Source organism: Dasypus novemcinctus, chromosome 6 (genome assembly GCF_030445035.2).
Source record: "Dasypus novemcinctus isolate mDasNov1 chromosome 6, mDasNov1.1.hap2, whole genome shotgun sequence".
NCBI classification, from domain to species: domain Eukaryota; kingdom Metazoa; phylum Chordata; class Mammalia; order Cingulata; family Dasypodidae; genus Dasypus; species Dasypus novemcinctus.
The window spans coordinates 18,030,606-18,047,539 of record NC_080678.1 but is presented as its reverse complement, the minus strand read 5'-3'; the positions used below and the strand labels follow the sequence as shown (position 1 = coordinate 18,047,539).

At 39.6% G+C, this 16,934-nt stretch overlaps 1 protein-coding gene across 4 annotated transcripts in view; it reads left to right on the top strand.

Moving 5' to 3' along the window:
- The first annotated feature begins 8,270 nt into the window (after nucleotides 1-8,270).
- The window catches only part of SEC23IP (SEC23 interacting protein), a 58,187-nt gene continuing 49,523 nt past the window's right edge, over nucleotides 8,271-16,934 (top strand). Inside the window, exons 1-2 of one of the 4 annotated variants that reach the window (XM_058298278.2) lie at nucleotides 8,271-8,539; nucleotides 12,914-13,446. In XM_058298278.2, the coding sequence (XP_058154261.1) occupies nucleotides 8,377-8,539; nucleotides 12,914-13,446 (696 nt within the window). In that variant the 5' untranslated portion in view covers nucleotides 8,271-8,376. The remainder of the gene's footprint in view (nucleotides 8,540-12,913; nucleotides 13,447-16,934) is intronic. The other 3 variants (XM_058298280.1, XM_058298282.1, XM_058298281.1) reach the window with 3 other exon arrangements.

Sequence of the window (16,934 nt, the reverse complement as noted above, 5' to 3'; positions counted from 1 at the left end):
AGGAGATCTACGGGAAAGAAAGATGCAATAAATGAAATTTAAAAAATGCTGGAGGCATATAACAGATTTGAGGAAGCAGAAGAAAGGATCGGTGAGCTTTAAGACATGGCCTCTCCCGTGTGCAGTGCTGACGTGCGCAAGGAGTGCTGTGCCACACAGGGGTGTCCCCTGCATAGGGGAGCCCCACGCGCAAGGAGTGCGCCCCGTAAAGAGAGCTGCCCAGCGTGACATAAAGTGCAGCCTGCCCAGGAATGGCGCCACACACATGGAGAGCTGACACAACAAGATGACGCAACAAAAAGAGACACAGATTCCTGTGCCGCTGACAACAACAGAAGGGGACAAAGAAACAAGACACAACAAATAGACACAGAGAACAGACAACAGGGCTGGGGGGTGGGGGAAGGGGAGAGAAATAAATAAGTAAGTCTTAAAAAAAAAAAAAGACATGGCCTCTGAAAGCAAATGTACAAAAGAACAGATGAATAAAAGAATAGGAAAAATTGAATAGGGTCTTAGGGAACCAAATGACTGCAAGAGATGTGCAAACATACAAGCCATGGGTATCCCAGAAGGAGAAGAGAAAGGAAAAAGGACACAATGAATATTTGAAGAAATAATGGTGGAAAATTTCCCCAACCCTACTGAAAGTCATAGATATCTATGTCCAAGAAGCACAATGTATTCCCATCTGAATAAATCCAAATAGACCAACTCTGAGACACATACTAATCAGAATATTAAATGCCAAAGACAAAGAGAATTGAGAGAAGCAAGAGAAAAGCAGTCATAACATATAAGGGATACCCAGTAAGATTTAGTGCTGATTTCTCATCAGAAACCATGGAGGTAAGAAGACCATGGCATGATATATTTAAGATACTGCAAAAGAAAAACTGCCAGCCAAGAATTTTATATCTGGCAAGATTATCTTTAAAAAATGAGGGCAAGATTAGAATATTTACAGGTAAACAGAAACTGAGAGACTTTATAACAAAAAGACTAGCTTTGCAGGAAATACTAAAGGGAGTGTTATAGCCTGAAAAGAAAAGACAGGAGCGAGAGGCTTGGAAGAGAGTCTAGAAATGATGACTGTATCAAGTAACAGTAACTAAAATTGTCAAAAATAAAATGACAGATAAAATGCAAATATCAAAATGGATGAAATAAAAGCTGCTTTTACAGTAATAACATGAATGTTAATGGATTAAATTCCCCAATCAAAAGATAGACTGGCAGAATGGATAAGAAAATACAAGCCATCTATATACTGTCTGCAAGAACACTCACCTTAGATCCCAGGATACCAATAAATTGAAAGTGAAAGGTTGGAAAAAAATATTCCATGCATTCAGTAAATAAAAACAAAAACAAAAACAAAAACTGGGGTAGCTATACTTGTATCAGATAATATAGACTTTAAAAGCAAAACTGTTATTAGAGACAAGGAAGAACATTACATATTAATAAAAGGGATGGCTCATCAGGAAGAAATAAGAATCATAAATGTATATGCACCTAATCAGGATGTCCCAAGATACATGAGGCAAACACTGGCAAAACTGAAGGGAGAAGTAGACATCTCTACAATACTAGTTGGAGACTTCAGTACACCTCTCTCAGCATTGGATAGAACATCTCGGCAAAGAATTAATAAAGAAACAGAGAGCTTGAATAATATGATAAATGGAGTAAACCTAGTAAACATGAACAGGACACTGCACCCCAAAACAGCAGGATATACATACTTTTCAAGTACCCATGAATCTTTCTCCAGGATAGACCATGTATTTGGGTCACAAAGCAGTTCTCAATAAATTCAACAAAATGAAAATTATACAAAGCACTTTCTCTGATCATAATGGAATAAAGTTTGAAATCAACAAGCAGCAGAAAAAGGGAAAATTCACATATATATGGAGATTAAACAACAAACTCTTAATCAGTGGGTCAAAGAAGAAATTTCAAGAGAAATCAATAAATATCTTGAGGTGAATAATAATGAGAATACAACATATCAGAACCTATGGGATGCAGCAAAAGCAGTGTTGAGAGGAAAATTTATAGCCCTTAATGCTTACATTAAAAAAGAAGAGTTAAAATCAATGATCTAATTACAAAACTGGAGGAACTAGAAAAGGAATGGCAAACTAATCCCAAAGCAAGTAGAAGGAGTGAAAAAACAAAGATCAGAGCAGAAACAAATGAAATTGAGAACAAAAAAACAATAGAGAGAATTGACAAAACCAAAAGTTGGTTCTTTGAGAAGATTAACAAAACCGACAAACCCTTAACTAGACTGACTAAGAAAAAAAGAGACAAGATGCAAATAAATGAAATAAAAAATGAAAACGGGAACATTGCTACTGACCCTGCAGAAATAAGAGTGATCGTAACAGGATACTATGAAAAACTTTATGCAAAAAAACTAGACAATATAGATGAAATGGAAAATTCTTAGGAACATACAAACAATCTACACTGACCCTAGAAGAGATAGAAGACCTCAACAAATCAATCACAAGTAAGGAGATTGAAACAGTCATCAAACAGCTCCCCCAAATGAAAAACCCAGGACCAAACTGTTACACAGGTGAGTTCTACTAAGCACTCAAAGAAGATTTAATATCAATCTTACTCAAGCTTTTCCAAAAAATTGAACAAGAAGGAACACAACCAAACTCATTTTATGAAGTCATTATCACCCTAATACTAAAGCCAGAAAAAGATATGAAAAAAGAAAATTACAGACCCATTTCTCTAATTAATACAGATGTAAATATCCTCAATAAAATACTTGCTAATCAAATTCAACAACACATTAAAAGAATTATTTATCATGATCAAGTGGGTTTTATACCAGACATGGAAGGGTGGTTCAACACAAGAAAATCAGTCAGCATAATATACCACATTAATAAATCAAAGAAGAAAAGTCACATGATCTTATCGATTAACACAGAAAAGGCATTTGACAAAATACAGCATTCTTTCTTGATAAAAATACTACAAAAGATAGGAATTGAAGGAAACTTTCTCAACATGATAAAGGTCATATATGAAAACCCCACAGCTAATATTGTACTCAATGGTGAAAGACTGAAAGCTTTCCTGTTGAAATCAGGGACAAGACAAGGATGCCCACTATCACTACTGTTGTTCAATACAGTGCTAGAGGTTCTAGATAGAGCAATCAGGCAAGAAAAAGAAATAAAAAGCATCTGAATTGGAAAAGAAGAAGTAAAACTTTCACTATTCTCAGATGTTATGATCCTATGCCTAGAAAGTCCCAAAAAATCTAAAACAAAGCTGCTAGAGCTAATGAACAATTTCAGAAGAGTGTCAGGATACAAGATCAATATGCAAAAATCAGTGGTGTTTCTATATACTAGTAACATACAATCTGAGGAGGAATTTAAGAAAAAAAAATCCATTTACAATAGCAACTAAAAGAATCAAATATTTAGGAATAAACTTAACCAAGGATGTAAAGCACCTGTATTCAAGAAACTATAATGCATTGCTAAAAGAAATAAAAAAAAGACCTAAATAATGGGAAGAACATTACATGCTCATGGATTGCAATACTAAATATCATTAAGGTGTCAGTTCTACCCAAATTGATATACAGATTCAATGCGATCCCAATAAAAATTCCACCAGCATTTTAAAAATTAATCATTTTTTTTAAAAGATACGTAGATCACACAAAATGTTACATTAAAAAATATGAGGTTCCCATATACCCCCTCACCCCCACCCTGATCAACAACCTCTTTCATCAGTGTGGCACATTTATTGCATTTGATCAATACATTTTGGAGTACTGCTAAATAGCATGGATTATAGTTAATGTAATTTACACTCTCCCCCAGTCCATTCAGTGGGTTATGGCAGGATATATAATGTCCTGCAACTGTCTCTGCGGTATCATTCAGGACAACTTCAAGTTTCAAAAATGCCCCCATATCACACCTCTTCTTCCCTCTCCCTGCCCTCTGCAACTCTTGTGGCCACTGTCTCCACATCATTGATACAATTTCTTCCATTGCTAGAGTCGCGATAATTCTACAATAGAATACAAGTAAGCACAGTGTGATCCATATTTTATTCCTCCATCCTGAGGACCCTGGGGTGGTGATGTCCACTCTACATCTAAGTTGAGAGGGAGCTTAGATCCCACATGGTTGGGATTTTTTAAACAAATGGAAAACACAATTATCAAATTTATCTGGAAGGATAAGATGTCCAAATAGCCAGAAACATCTTAAAAAGGAAAAGTGAAGTTGGAGGACTTTCACTTCCAGACTTTAAATCATATTACCAAGCTTCAGTGGTAAAAACAGCATGGCATTGGCATAAAGACAGACACATTGACCAATGGAACTGAATTGATGGCTCAGAAGCAAATCCTCACATCTATGGCCAAGTGATTTTTGACAAGCCTGTCAAACCCATCCAGTTGGGACAGAACAATCTATTCAACAAATGGTGCTGAGGGAAGCAGACTTGGCCCAGTGGATAGGGCGTCCGTCTACCACATGGGAGGTCCGCGGTTCAAACCCCGGGCCTCCTTGACCCATGTGGAGCTGGCCCATGCACAGCACTGATGGCGCAAGGAGTGCCGTGCCACACAGGGGTGCCCCCTGCGTAGGGGAGCCCCACGTGCAAGGAGTGCGCCCATAAGGAGAGCCACCCAGCACGAAAGAAGTTCAGCCTGCCCAAGAATAGCGCTGCACACATGGAGAGTTGATGCAGCAAGATGATGCAACAAAAAGAAACACAGATTCTCATGCTGCTGACAACAGAAGCGGACAAAAAGAACATGCAGCAAATGGACACAGAGAACAGACAACTGGGGTGGGGGAGGGAAGGGGAGAGAAATAAAAATAAATCTTTAAAAAAAGAAATGGTGCTGGGAGAACTAGATAGCCATAGCCAAAAATTATATACCTTATACAAAAATTAACTAAAAATGGATCAAGGACCTAAATATAAAAGCAAGTACCATCCTAGAAGAAAATGTAGGGAAAGATCTTTAAGACCTGGTGGTAGGTGGTGGATTCTTAAACCTAAGCCAAAAGTAGGAGCAATGAAAGAAAATATGGATAAATGGGACCTCCTCAAACTTACTTTCATTACTTTCAAAGGACTTCATCAAGAAGGTGAAAAGGGGAAGCGGATGTGGCTCAAGCAATTGGGCCCCCGTCTCCCATATAGGAGGTCTAGGGTTTGATGCCCAGGGCCTCCTGGTGAAGGCAAGCTGGCCTGTGTGGTGAGCTGGCCTATGCGGAGTGCTATCCTGCACAGAGTACTGCCCCACACAGGAATGCTGCTCTGTGCAGGAGTGCTGCCCTGAGCGGGAGTGCAGAGAGCTGGCGCAGCAAGATGACACAACAAAAAAGAGACACAGAGGAGAGAAAATGAGAGACGTAGCAGATCAGGGAGATGAGGTGGTACATTCTGGAAGGTCCCAGGATCGGTTCCTGGGGCCACCTAATGAGAATACAAGCAGGCACAGAAGAACACACAGCAAATGGACAGAGAGAACAGACAATAAGGGGGAGAATTAAGGAAATAAAAATAAATCTTTAAAAAAAAAAAAAAGGTGAAAAGGCAGTCCACTCAATTGGAGAAAATATTTGGAAACCACATATCTGATAAGGGTTTGATTTCAACTCTGTATAAAGAGAGCATACAACTCAAGAGTAAAAGAGCAAGCTATCCAATTTAATAATGGGCAAAAGATTTAAATAGACATTGCACATAAAAAATGTTCCATATCACTAGCTATTAGGGAAATGCAAATCAAAACAACAAGATATCATCTAACACTGCATAGAATGGCCATTATTAAAAAAAACAGACAAAAATAAGTGCTGGAGAAGATGTGGAGAAATAGGAACACTCCTTCACCATTGGTGAGATTGTAAAATTGTATAGCCTCTGTGGAAGATAGTTTTGTGGTTCCTCAGGGAGCTAAATAAAGAACTGCCATATGATCCAGCAATTCCTCTACTAGGAATATATCAAGAAGAGCTAAAAACTATGACCCGAACAGACATCTGCACACCGATGTTCATAGTGGCATTATTCACAATTGCCAAAAGAGGAAACAACTCAAGTGTCCATCAACTAATGTATGGACAAACAAAATGTGGTATATACATACAATGGAATACTATGCTGCAGGAAGAAAAAATGAAATTGGGACACATACAATAACATGGATGAATCTTGAAGACGTTAAACTAAGCAAAATAAGCCAGACACAAAAGGACAAATATTGCATGGTGTCATTAATTTGAACTAAATATGAAGAATAAACACATGGAGTTAAAACCTAAGTATTGGAGGGTTGAGAAGAACTACTGATGCTTAATGTATGTAGAAGTTTTCATTAACTTGACAGTAAAAGTGTGGAAATGGATAGAGTTGATGGTAGCATGTTATAGTGAGTAGTAACTAGTTTATAAATGGGATTGTGTCTGAAAAGGGTAGTCTGGGGAAGAAAATGTCAATTGAAACAAAACTAAAGAATAACCTAGGGACTGAATAACACACTGAACCCAGAGGTGGATGAGAATTTTGGTTGAAGGTACAAATGCAAGAGTATCCTTCTGTGAGCTAGAGCAGATGTAATTTACTATTGCAGGGTGGTGGGACTGTGAAGAAGCATGGGATAAATGCAATTGGTGTGACCTATATACTGGTTAACAGCAATACTATAATATTCTTGTATGAATGCCAAAGATGTATTGCGTTGATAATGGAGGTATATGGAAAAAGTGTGCCAAATGTATGCTATGGACCATGGTGGTTGGCAGTAGTCTGATATTACGTCATATTCTGTAACAAATGTTCTACCGCAGTGTGATGTATTGGTGAAAGGGTGTTGTATGGGAATTCTACATGTGTATGATTGTTTTGCAAATTCACAACCTCTGTAATAAAAATATATTTAAAAAAAATAGGGTGCGTTGGGGGAAAAAGACACCACCAATGTAAGATAGGGACTATAGTTAGTAGGAATAGTTTGATGATACTCTTGCATAGTTTGTAACAAATGTTTCACAACAATGCAAAGAGTTGGTAGAGGGGTAAAGTATGAGACCCCTGTATGATGTTACATATGTTTATTTTGTAAGTTCACAATCTTTACCATATATTTATTGTTCATGCATGTTGATGTATTAATGACATACTTCAATAAAAAATGCATTTAAAAATATTTGCTACCTCTCCCCATGGAAGAGTTACTCCTCTCTCCCGATGATGTCAGTATATTTCATAACATACTTTGAGAAATTTTATAACACTCATCACACTTTAGGTGATTGTTGTTATGTGTTCAGCTGTCTGTCCTCCTGACTAGACTGTACTCCAGGAGGGAAGGGCCCCATATTTGCCTTACACATCACTGTACCCCTAGTGTTCTGTCTGCTGCGGGCCCACTGGTATTAAGCACACCAATTAGTTACTGAATTAATAAACTTAGGTTCTACATACATGTGTAGAGGTAGAGGAAAAAGTCACATTATTTCAATGTTTCTTTTGGTTGTCTCCTCATCTAGACTGCTTGCTTGTTATTTTTTCTTTAAGAATGTCTAAATATATGAAAATAACAATTGTATCCAAGCTATCCGCAATGTATTTTGAATTAATCTAGTCATACTGCTGTAAATTGATATAGAATGCTATTTAAAAATTCACAACCCTAAATTTCAACCCCCTGGGTTCTCTGTAACAAACAAATTTTCTCCCTATGGCTTAAAAACTTCTCCGTCTTTACCATTTTTATTTCTCAGCGAACGACAAGAGTTCAGTTTAGCCTAGAAGGGCATCTGGGCTGGTTAGATGTGGGTGCGGTGGGCGAATTTGGCTTGCTCTTGTTTGCGAACTACCCGCACAACTTCTTCTTCTGTCCCTACCTCTCTCCGTCAGCGAGCGGGCAGCACTCTTGCCACTCGGCTTCTGCTGTTCGCCTAAAATCTTTGCCAGTCAAAGAACCTGTCAGTTCTTCCAGGAAGACCAGAGCTTCCCCCGCAATCCGTGACTTTTGATTCGTACGCTGGCTCAGAACCAGCAGGGCTCACTCTCCCAAGTTTCCACTTCGGTCCGGTCCCTTGGCTTGCAGCCGTCCCAGGCCAGAGGCTGAACATGTCACGTGCCAGGACTCCAGCGTGAAGCCGGTGTCGCCATGTTGATTTCTGGCGGCGCCAGCTACGGAAAGAGGGAGGACCGCTGAACAGCCGCCAGGAGTTCCAGCCCCTTTGCGCAAGTGCGGAAATACGCTGGCCCCCAGTGTGACTGGCTTCCGGCCGGTGGCGCTGCACCGGCTATCCGGAGACGTGTAACGGACGGTGGGCCCCAGCCATGGCCGAGAGGAAACCTAACGGCGGCAGCGGTGGTGCCTCCACGGCCTCGTCGGGCACTAACTTACTCTTCTCCTCCTCGGCTACGGAGTTCAGCTTCAACGTGCCCTTCATACCTGTCACCCACGCTCCCGCTGCCCAGGCCTCCCTGCTCTTGCCAGGAGGTAGTAAGGGGAGGGGAATCCCATGGGAAGAGTGTGTGCAGGGAGGCGGACCGGGGACGTGGGGTGACGAGGGCCAGACCGGAGGTCTTCTGCCGGATCCATTTCCCCAGAGAGCTTGCCAGGAGCATCAGTGGCCAGATTTGAGTGGCTTGAGAGATTTGGGATCTTGGAGGCGGGGGCTAGGTTCTGAGGCTTGCTCTTTGTCGAGCGATCAAGTTGCCTAAAGTACCGGATACTTGTGCACTGGCATTCCGCAAATCATTGTGAGCACGTATAGTGTGCCAGGCGCTTGCTGCTGGTGCTGGCAGGGAATGCAGGTGAATCAGACAGTGCCCCTTTCTTAGGAGCTCACAGCCTGAAAGAAGAGCTACAGAATGAATTCATCTTCAAAACAGTATGTCGCTTCCTCTAAGAAACTTTTTCTTGTTCTGTTAGGCCCCTTAGCTCTTTGTTCATATCTTTATTATTGTCTAGGGAGATGGTTTTTTAAATGATTATGTGGCATAATCACAGCATAGCGTTTAGGAGCCTACTCCTTCTGGTTTTCATTCCTAGCCAATAATTTGCTGTTACTCAGGCATATTACTTTAACTCTCTGTGCGTCAGTTTCCATATATGTACACCCTTATGGAGCTGTAATGAGAAATGAATTAATTTTTGTAAAGCACTGAGAATAGTGCCTGGCACATATATTATGTGTTTGTGAAATAAATCTCTCTCCCCATTTGGACGGTGGACTTCTTGAAGTTTGCACCTATGACATAATTACCTTTTATTTTCCATTAGTTTGTTAGGATAATGCCTTTTGTGTAGATTCTTATTAAATGCTCAGTATTACCAGTGAATTTATTCTTGCTTGACAGATTAGGGAAAATTTCCATGGAGAAGTGAAGAAAGGCATACTGGGCGCAGCGATATGTGACTATTCCCCTTAGGTTGCTTTATGTTTCTTACTGCTTATCACCACCAGCTGAGTGTATTTATTTGTTTATCTTACCCCAGAGGACAGGGATTTAGTTGTATTCACTATTATATTTCCAGTGCCTAGGTGAGTGACTGGCATGCATTGGCCAGTTATTCAATAGATATTGTTGAATGAATGAAAGGACAGTAGTCAGGAATATGTATGTCCCACTTTGATAATGTGACCAAAAGGTCAGGCATTGTCATCTTTGGTGAAGGACAAGCTTGGCTGGCGGAGGATGCAAGAATAAATACTGTCATACCTGGGATTTTCCAGTCATCATGCTTTACAAACGTTGCCTTGGTTCATGGCCATCTTCTTTGCGTGTGCTCATTCTTTTTCTCTTTCTCTTTCTCTCTTGTTTGGTTTGTGTTTGTCACTATATTAATGCTGAACATTTTCACTTTCAAGTACTTGGATTTACCTAGCGTTAAAACTCCCGTTTCTTGAAGATAGGGTTTATTTTTTGCGAGTAAAGTAACAGTTTTTTTAGAACCACAATTCCAAATCAAGTATTTTTCCACTCTTAAAAAAGATTTGATAGAGAATTTCCAGAGACAAAAGAAGAACCTGTATCATTGGAAGCCGGAGTTAATCAGTGAAAGAGACACAGAGGAAACAATTATATTCATAAACGTGGATTGAGCAGTTTCTATTTCCTGGGCCCTGTGCAAAATGTCAGGGAGACAAGAGCAGAGAGCCCTGCCCTCAATGACTGCACAGTATATAAGTATGCATCTATACCCAGCTGTGTAAGCAGTTGCGATAAAGGTTTATAATGGGTAGAAAGAGGGATTGATAGCCTACTTTGAAAGTTACTGGCCTCCGGTCAGCTGACCAGAGAGAGGATGACTCTTAGGTCTTCAGAGCCTCACAGTCCTGAAGTGGTGCTTGAGCTGAGTGTTGAACATAGAGAAATTAGGAAGTCTGGAGAGAGAGGCATATGTAAAAGTCAGGAAGTGTGAGAAAACGTGGAGTTGGCAAGAGTTGGTGAGGGATGCCATGGGATGATCTCCGTCTTTGTTTCTGTCTCTGTCTCCAAGTAGATCCGTGTGACTAGTGTGTGTACAGGGGAGTGGCTTGAGTGGTAGACCGCATGTGGGGGGGTGGGGAGGAGATCACAAGGAACCTCATTTATCACACTAAGGGGTTTGTAGTTCATCTGTGAGAAGTCCAGGAGCCTTTGAAGGATTTTAAACAGGGTAGTGATAGTAGAGGTATGTTTCAGAAAGACTGGATTGCCCAGGCGTAAGGCTGACTGGAGTAGGCTACCTGTAGCCAGAGCAAGGAGCCTAGAGTCCATTGTGAGAATCAGGATGGAGCTAATGGTGTGTTACCCCAGGTCTTTATTGGGTGTAAAGATCAGGGAACAGATTTAAGAGGTTGTTAGACTATTAAATTGTTGGGTCTTTATGGCCCACTGGAGGCCAGACTGCTCTGAGAGCAAGATGCCTCTCTGCCTCATTTAGTTTTAGCCCTCACACCTAGCACCCTGTCAGTATGTCTTGAGTGAGTATCTGAATGCTTAAATGAGAAGTATGAGAGAGAGGGAGAAGTCTGGGAGACTTAAGGTTTCTGGTTTGAGCGTCTGGGTGAATGTTGGCCAACACTTGTTGAGGTAGGGAGATACGTTAAGAGGAGCTTATGGGGACAGTTAAAATCATTTCGGTTTTAGACCTTTTTTGTTTGATGTATATGTGGCTGAGTCTGCCAGAAGTGCTGAGGAAGTAGTTGGAAGATAGGATCTGGAACACATGAGAATAGTTAGGGTTGGAAGTACCCCATCTGTCCAAGTGCTCATTAAAGATGTGAGTGTAGTTGTGGTATGTGTCAGTATGTAGTTAGAAAGTGTCTCTGAGTTGAGGCTAATAATATATTGAGATCAATATATGGTAGTCAGAAAAATGTTTCTCAGACCAGGTAGATCTTAAGTTTTCTTAGAGGGTTAAAGATGCCACAGAAGTTTTTTTCCAGGCATGTAATCATTGGGAAATGAGCTAAGAAATACAGATGAGTTCAAGTGAGGTTCACCTGACTGAAAAGAGAGGGTATGATCTGAAGTGTATCAGAAAAGTAGAAGGATGCAAGCAATCAAAGGGCTCTCGGTGTGAAGGAAGTGATATTTTTGTTACAAAGAAACAACTGAGAGGAATATTTTGAATAGTGGATTATCTTTGTTAAATTGATATGTGGAATATAATGGGAGCAACCTAGAAGCACAAGCCGGAATCTACTGGCTTCAGTAGAAGTCAAGAAGGAGCAAGGAATTGAAACAAGGCCAGCCCTTTGGCAGTTCTCCAAGGGCAGAGAGCATAGAGTGCTTGTGTGCTGAGTGAGGCCACCAGTGATGCACTCCATGCCTCCAGCAGGAGGAGACAGGAGGGAATGAGACAGGAGGAGGAAAAGATTAGGTGGAGGAAGGTGAAGTTACAACAAATTAAGGGCTCAAAACTAAGGGTGCAAGCATAGGGTGGACTTTTTTTTTTTTAAAGGAGGTACTAGGCATCGAACCCAGGACCTAGTACTTGGGAAGCAGGTGCTCAATCACTGAGCTACATCCACTCCCCAGTGAGAGTTGGTTTCTTCATTTGTTTGTTTTAGGAGATACCAGAGATCAAACCCGGGATTTGTACATGGGAAGTAGGTGCTCAACCACTTGTGCTACAGCCACTCCCCTTGAGGTCATTTAGGGGGGAAAATGCTTTTATTTTACAACCTGGTCTCAGAACAGAAGATAAATGGTTTGGTGGTGAAAATATGGTGAGATCAAGTTGGGCAAAGGAAGGCATTCTCTAATCACTAGTTTGTCTGTTTGTGATACTGTGTGATTTTAGTATTGGCAATTAATGATTGACCTACTTTGCCTTGGGAATACAAATGCCACGTGTTCATTTGTACAATAAGAGCTTTGTAGGTAAGAGTTCTGACACACCCTTCTTGTCAACAGTTAATATCTGCACTTTAGTTTCTGGACATTCCTATAGAAATAAATTGTGTGTATTTGAATGGTAGAATAACATTTGAATTATTTCTTACCAGGAAAAAAATAAGTATTCCAAATAATATGTGACTCTAGTAGGTACAGATTTTGTTTCTCTTTTTAAAAGAACTCTCCTACATATAAATATTTATTCAAAAAAAATGGAAAAAATATGTACCAAATTGTTAACAGTGATTGATTGTCTCTGGGAATTGGGCTTATGAATTAAATATAATTTTCTCTCCTTTTGTTTTTTCTTATCCACATTTTCTAACTTTTCTTTTCAACGATCATTTATTTTTTCTGTAATACAGAAATACAAGTTTGAAAAACAAAGAGGTTAGGTTGCTAGGTCTGCCTTCTAGAATCATCTCTCCAGAGTTATTCAGGGAATGCTGTTTGACCTGTTTGTACTCCTATTCTGTTTCAGAAGATTCCACAGACGTTGGGGAGGAGGACAGCTTCCTTGGTCAGACCTCTGCTCATACCTCTACCCCACAGACCTTTAGTTACTTCTCTCAGGTATCAAGCAGTAGTGATCCTTTTGGGAACATTGGACAGTCACCATTAACAACTGCAGCAACACCGGGCGGACAATCAGTCTTCTCCAAACCCCCAACTGCTCTCCCTTTTACAACTGGATCCCAAGATGTGTTGAATGCATTTTCACCGTCTGTTTCAAAGGCTCGACATGGTGCTCCCTCTACTTCACAGATGGGAACAAATGCTTATCTGCCTTCTCAGCCGAATAGTCTCCCTCCTTCAAATTTTGCAAGCCCTCCGCAAGGAGCACCCCACCAAGGATACAACCCGTATCGCCATACCCCTCTAAGCAGCAGGGCTAATCCGTACATTGCACCACCGCAGCTGCAGCAGTGCCAGCCACCGGGCTTCCCCCCCCACCCTCCACCCTCCGGACCCCCTGTTCAGACGTACCCAGTGCCTCCTGGATCTTTGCCACTGGTATGGAGACGTGTTTTTACATCCTAATTATTTACGATAATTTTAATTTTTCTCCCACCTTAGCTATTTTTTAGAATGCTGGGCATTTTATAACTGATATGATGGCAGATTATTTTCAGGGGAGGATATTCTGTGTAAACTACATGCTTTACAGTAAACATCTTTTAAAGGTAGCTCATTGGACAGTCCATATTTTTCATTTTAATTTATATCACCTAGCTAACGAAGTTGTAATTGATTTTAGTAAGTTACATGCCAGTATTTCTAGATTTTAGTCTAAGATACCAGTAATAAATAAGGACTTGTGAAAGTTGAAGCAATTATTAACAGATTGCCAAATTTTCATCTTTTAATTATACTGCTTAATCAAAACACTCAAACACAGAGACTAATATTGATTACTCCAGTAATTTCCTTTGTTAATGTTTATGGAATTTGATTCTAGACAGTTAAAATCTATCTCAGAATGACAGAATAATATTTGCATTGGGTATATTTTATGAAATTTCCTTAAGCCTTTTTCCCAAATGATATTTAACTAACTTCAAAAGGGAAACCAACTGACTCAAAAAAGGCAAAAGGTTAAAAGGAAGAATTAAGAAACAAATCCAGGGCAACACAGATAATAGTATTGTGATCAGAGCATAATATAGCTTCTTTCTTGGAGACAGAGAATGGGCTCTGTTTTAACATTTAATTTAAATCATACCCACACACAAAATCTTGATAATGTTGTGTTTCAAAACAAAAAACTATAAAGTAACTGTATTCATAGTTTGTAGTGTAGTTAATATACTAGTTTGCTGTTTTTTTAAACAAATCAATTTTATTGCTATATATTAAAAAAGCATACAGTCCATCCAGTGGCTTTTGGTGTAATCACATAGTTGTGCATTCACAACTTTGATCATTATTAGAGCATTTTCATTATTCTAATAATAATAAAAAACAAAAACCACATGAACAAAAACCCATCACCTTTCACTTTTCCTATGCTTCCCTGCTGGACATAGCTGCTCTTCTGTTTCTTTCTCCCTGGTTTGTTTGTATTTATATTTTATGTATATGGAGTCAAGCAATATGTTGTACCTTGTGTCTAGTTTCTTTCCCTTAGTATATTTCCTTTTTTTTTTTTTTTTTTAACGCTTACTGGAAGATTATATACTTCTGTCCATAGTTTGCTTTGGTTGTATTTTTGCCTGATCTTTACATCTTGTAACATTAACATACATTTGTTTGGTTTCAAAGAAAAACAATGTTATATATGCAATTTTACCCATATACATATTTCACATATATAGTCCCATGTTATATTTTTTATCTTTCCTTCTAATGGTATACATGACCTTAAACTTTCCCTTTCAACCACTGTCATGCCCATATAATAGCACTGCTAGTTAACAAACATTATGTTATGATTTCACCTTTTCTATTAATTTCCAAAAATTAACAGCTTTTTCTTTTTTTAAAAGATTTATTTTATTTATTTATTTCTCCTCTCCTCATCATTTGTGCTTGCTGTCTGCTCTCTGTGCTGTGTGCTCTCTAATTGTCTTCTTTTTAGAAGGCACCAGGAACCGAACCGAGGACTTCCCATGTGGGAGGGAGGTGCCCAATCACTTGAGCCACCTCCACTCCCTGCTTGTTTTGTCTCCCATTGTGTTTCCTTGTTGTGTCTCCTCTTTGTGTCATCTTGTTGCATCATCTCGTCACATCATCTTGTTGTGTCAGTTCACCATGCCAGCCCATTGTGTCAGCTCAGTGTCTTGCTCATCTTCTTTAGGAGACACTGGGAACTGAATCCAGGTCCTCCCATGTGATAGGCAGGCACCCAACTGCTTGAGCCACATCCGCTTCCTCAAACAACCTTTTTAACAATTCTGCTGATTAACCTTTAGCTTTCCATTCTCTAGCCTCATTCTGTTTTTTTTTGTAACCCATATTTAAGCTTTTAACTCCATGAGATTATTCAATATATTTAGTTCATTATAGCACAGTCATACAGTATTTGTCCTTTTGTGTCTGGCTTGCTTCACTCAACATAATGTCCTCCAGGTTCATCCATGTTGTCATATGTTTCACAACATCATTCCTTATGGCTGTACAATATTCCATAGTATGCATACATCACAATTTGTTACCCATTCATCAGTTGATGGATACCTGGGTTGTTTCCACTTTTTGGCAATTTTGAATAATGCCAGTATGATTTAAAAATTTTTTTTTTAGTTAGAGAAGTTGTGAGTTTACAAAATAATCATACGTAAGTTACTGGATTCCCATACACCACCCCACCAACCTTTCATACACAGCAAATGTTGTGGAACATTTGTTACAAATAATGACAGAACATCATCAAAATATTACTGCTATGTCATCCATAGCTTATATTTGGTGTATTTTTCCCATAAACCACCCTATTGTTAACACCATGTATCAATATTGTATATTTGCTATTGTTAATGAGAGAATGTTCTCATGTTTGTACCATTAATTGCAGTCCATAATCCACTGTTGTATGGTCACATGCCTTGTACAGTCCATCCAAAGTGTACACTCAGTTGCTCTGTTTTAGCACAGAGTTGTGCTGTTATCACCTCAATTTTAGAATGTTTCCGTTACTCCTAAAGGAAAAATTCCCTACCCCCTTATACCCCTCTATTGTTGACCCTTAGCATTGATATAGTATCTTCTTGGCCATTGATGCAAACATATTACAATATTATTATTAACTTTTGTCCATAAATTACATTAGTTGTATTTTTCCCTTGTATCATCATTTTATTAACACCTTGTAATAGTGACATATATTTGTTCTAGTTCATAGAACATTCTTGTTTTTGTATTATTAACAGTCCTGGGGAGGGGATGTAGCTCAAATGGTTGAGAACCTGCTTCCCATGGACAAGGTCCTGTGTTCAACCCCTGGTACCCCCGTAAAAAAATCCTGTCTTTTTTTTTTTTTAAGATTTATTTATTTATTTAATTTCCCCCCCTCCCCCGGTTGTCTGTTTTCTGTGTCTTTTCGCTGCGTCTTGTTTCTTTGTCCGCTTCTGTTGTCGTCAGCGGCACGAGAAGTGTGGGCGGCGCCATTCCTGGGCAGGCTGCTCTTTCTTTTCACACTGGGCGGCTTTCCTCACGGGCGCACTCCTTGCGCGTGGGGCTCCCCCACACGGGGGACACCCTTGCGTGGCACGGCACTCCTTGCGTGCATCAGCACTGTGCATGGCCAGCTCCACACGAGTCAAGGAGGCCCGGGGTTTGAACCGCGGACCTCCCATATGGTAGACGGACGCCCTAACCACTGGGCCAAAATCCGTTTCCCAAAAAAATCCTGTCTTTATCCACCACTGAGTTCATTATGTTATATAGTAACTAGTATAGTTAACTAATTTGCTGATTAAATTTTTAAAAAAATTTTAATTGATCTAAAATTTTATTTCAAACTCAGTTGCAAAAATAAAAATAGCACAAAGAACACCCATTAG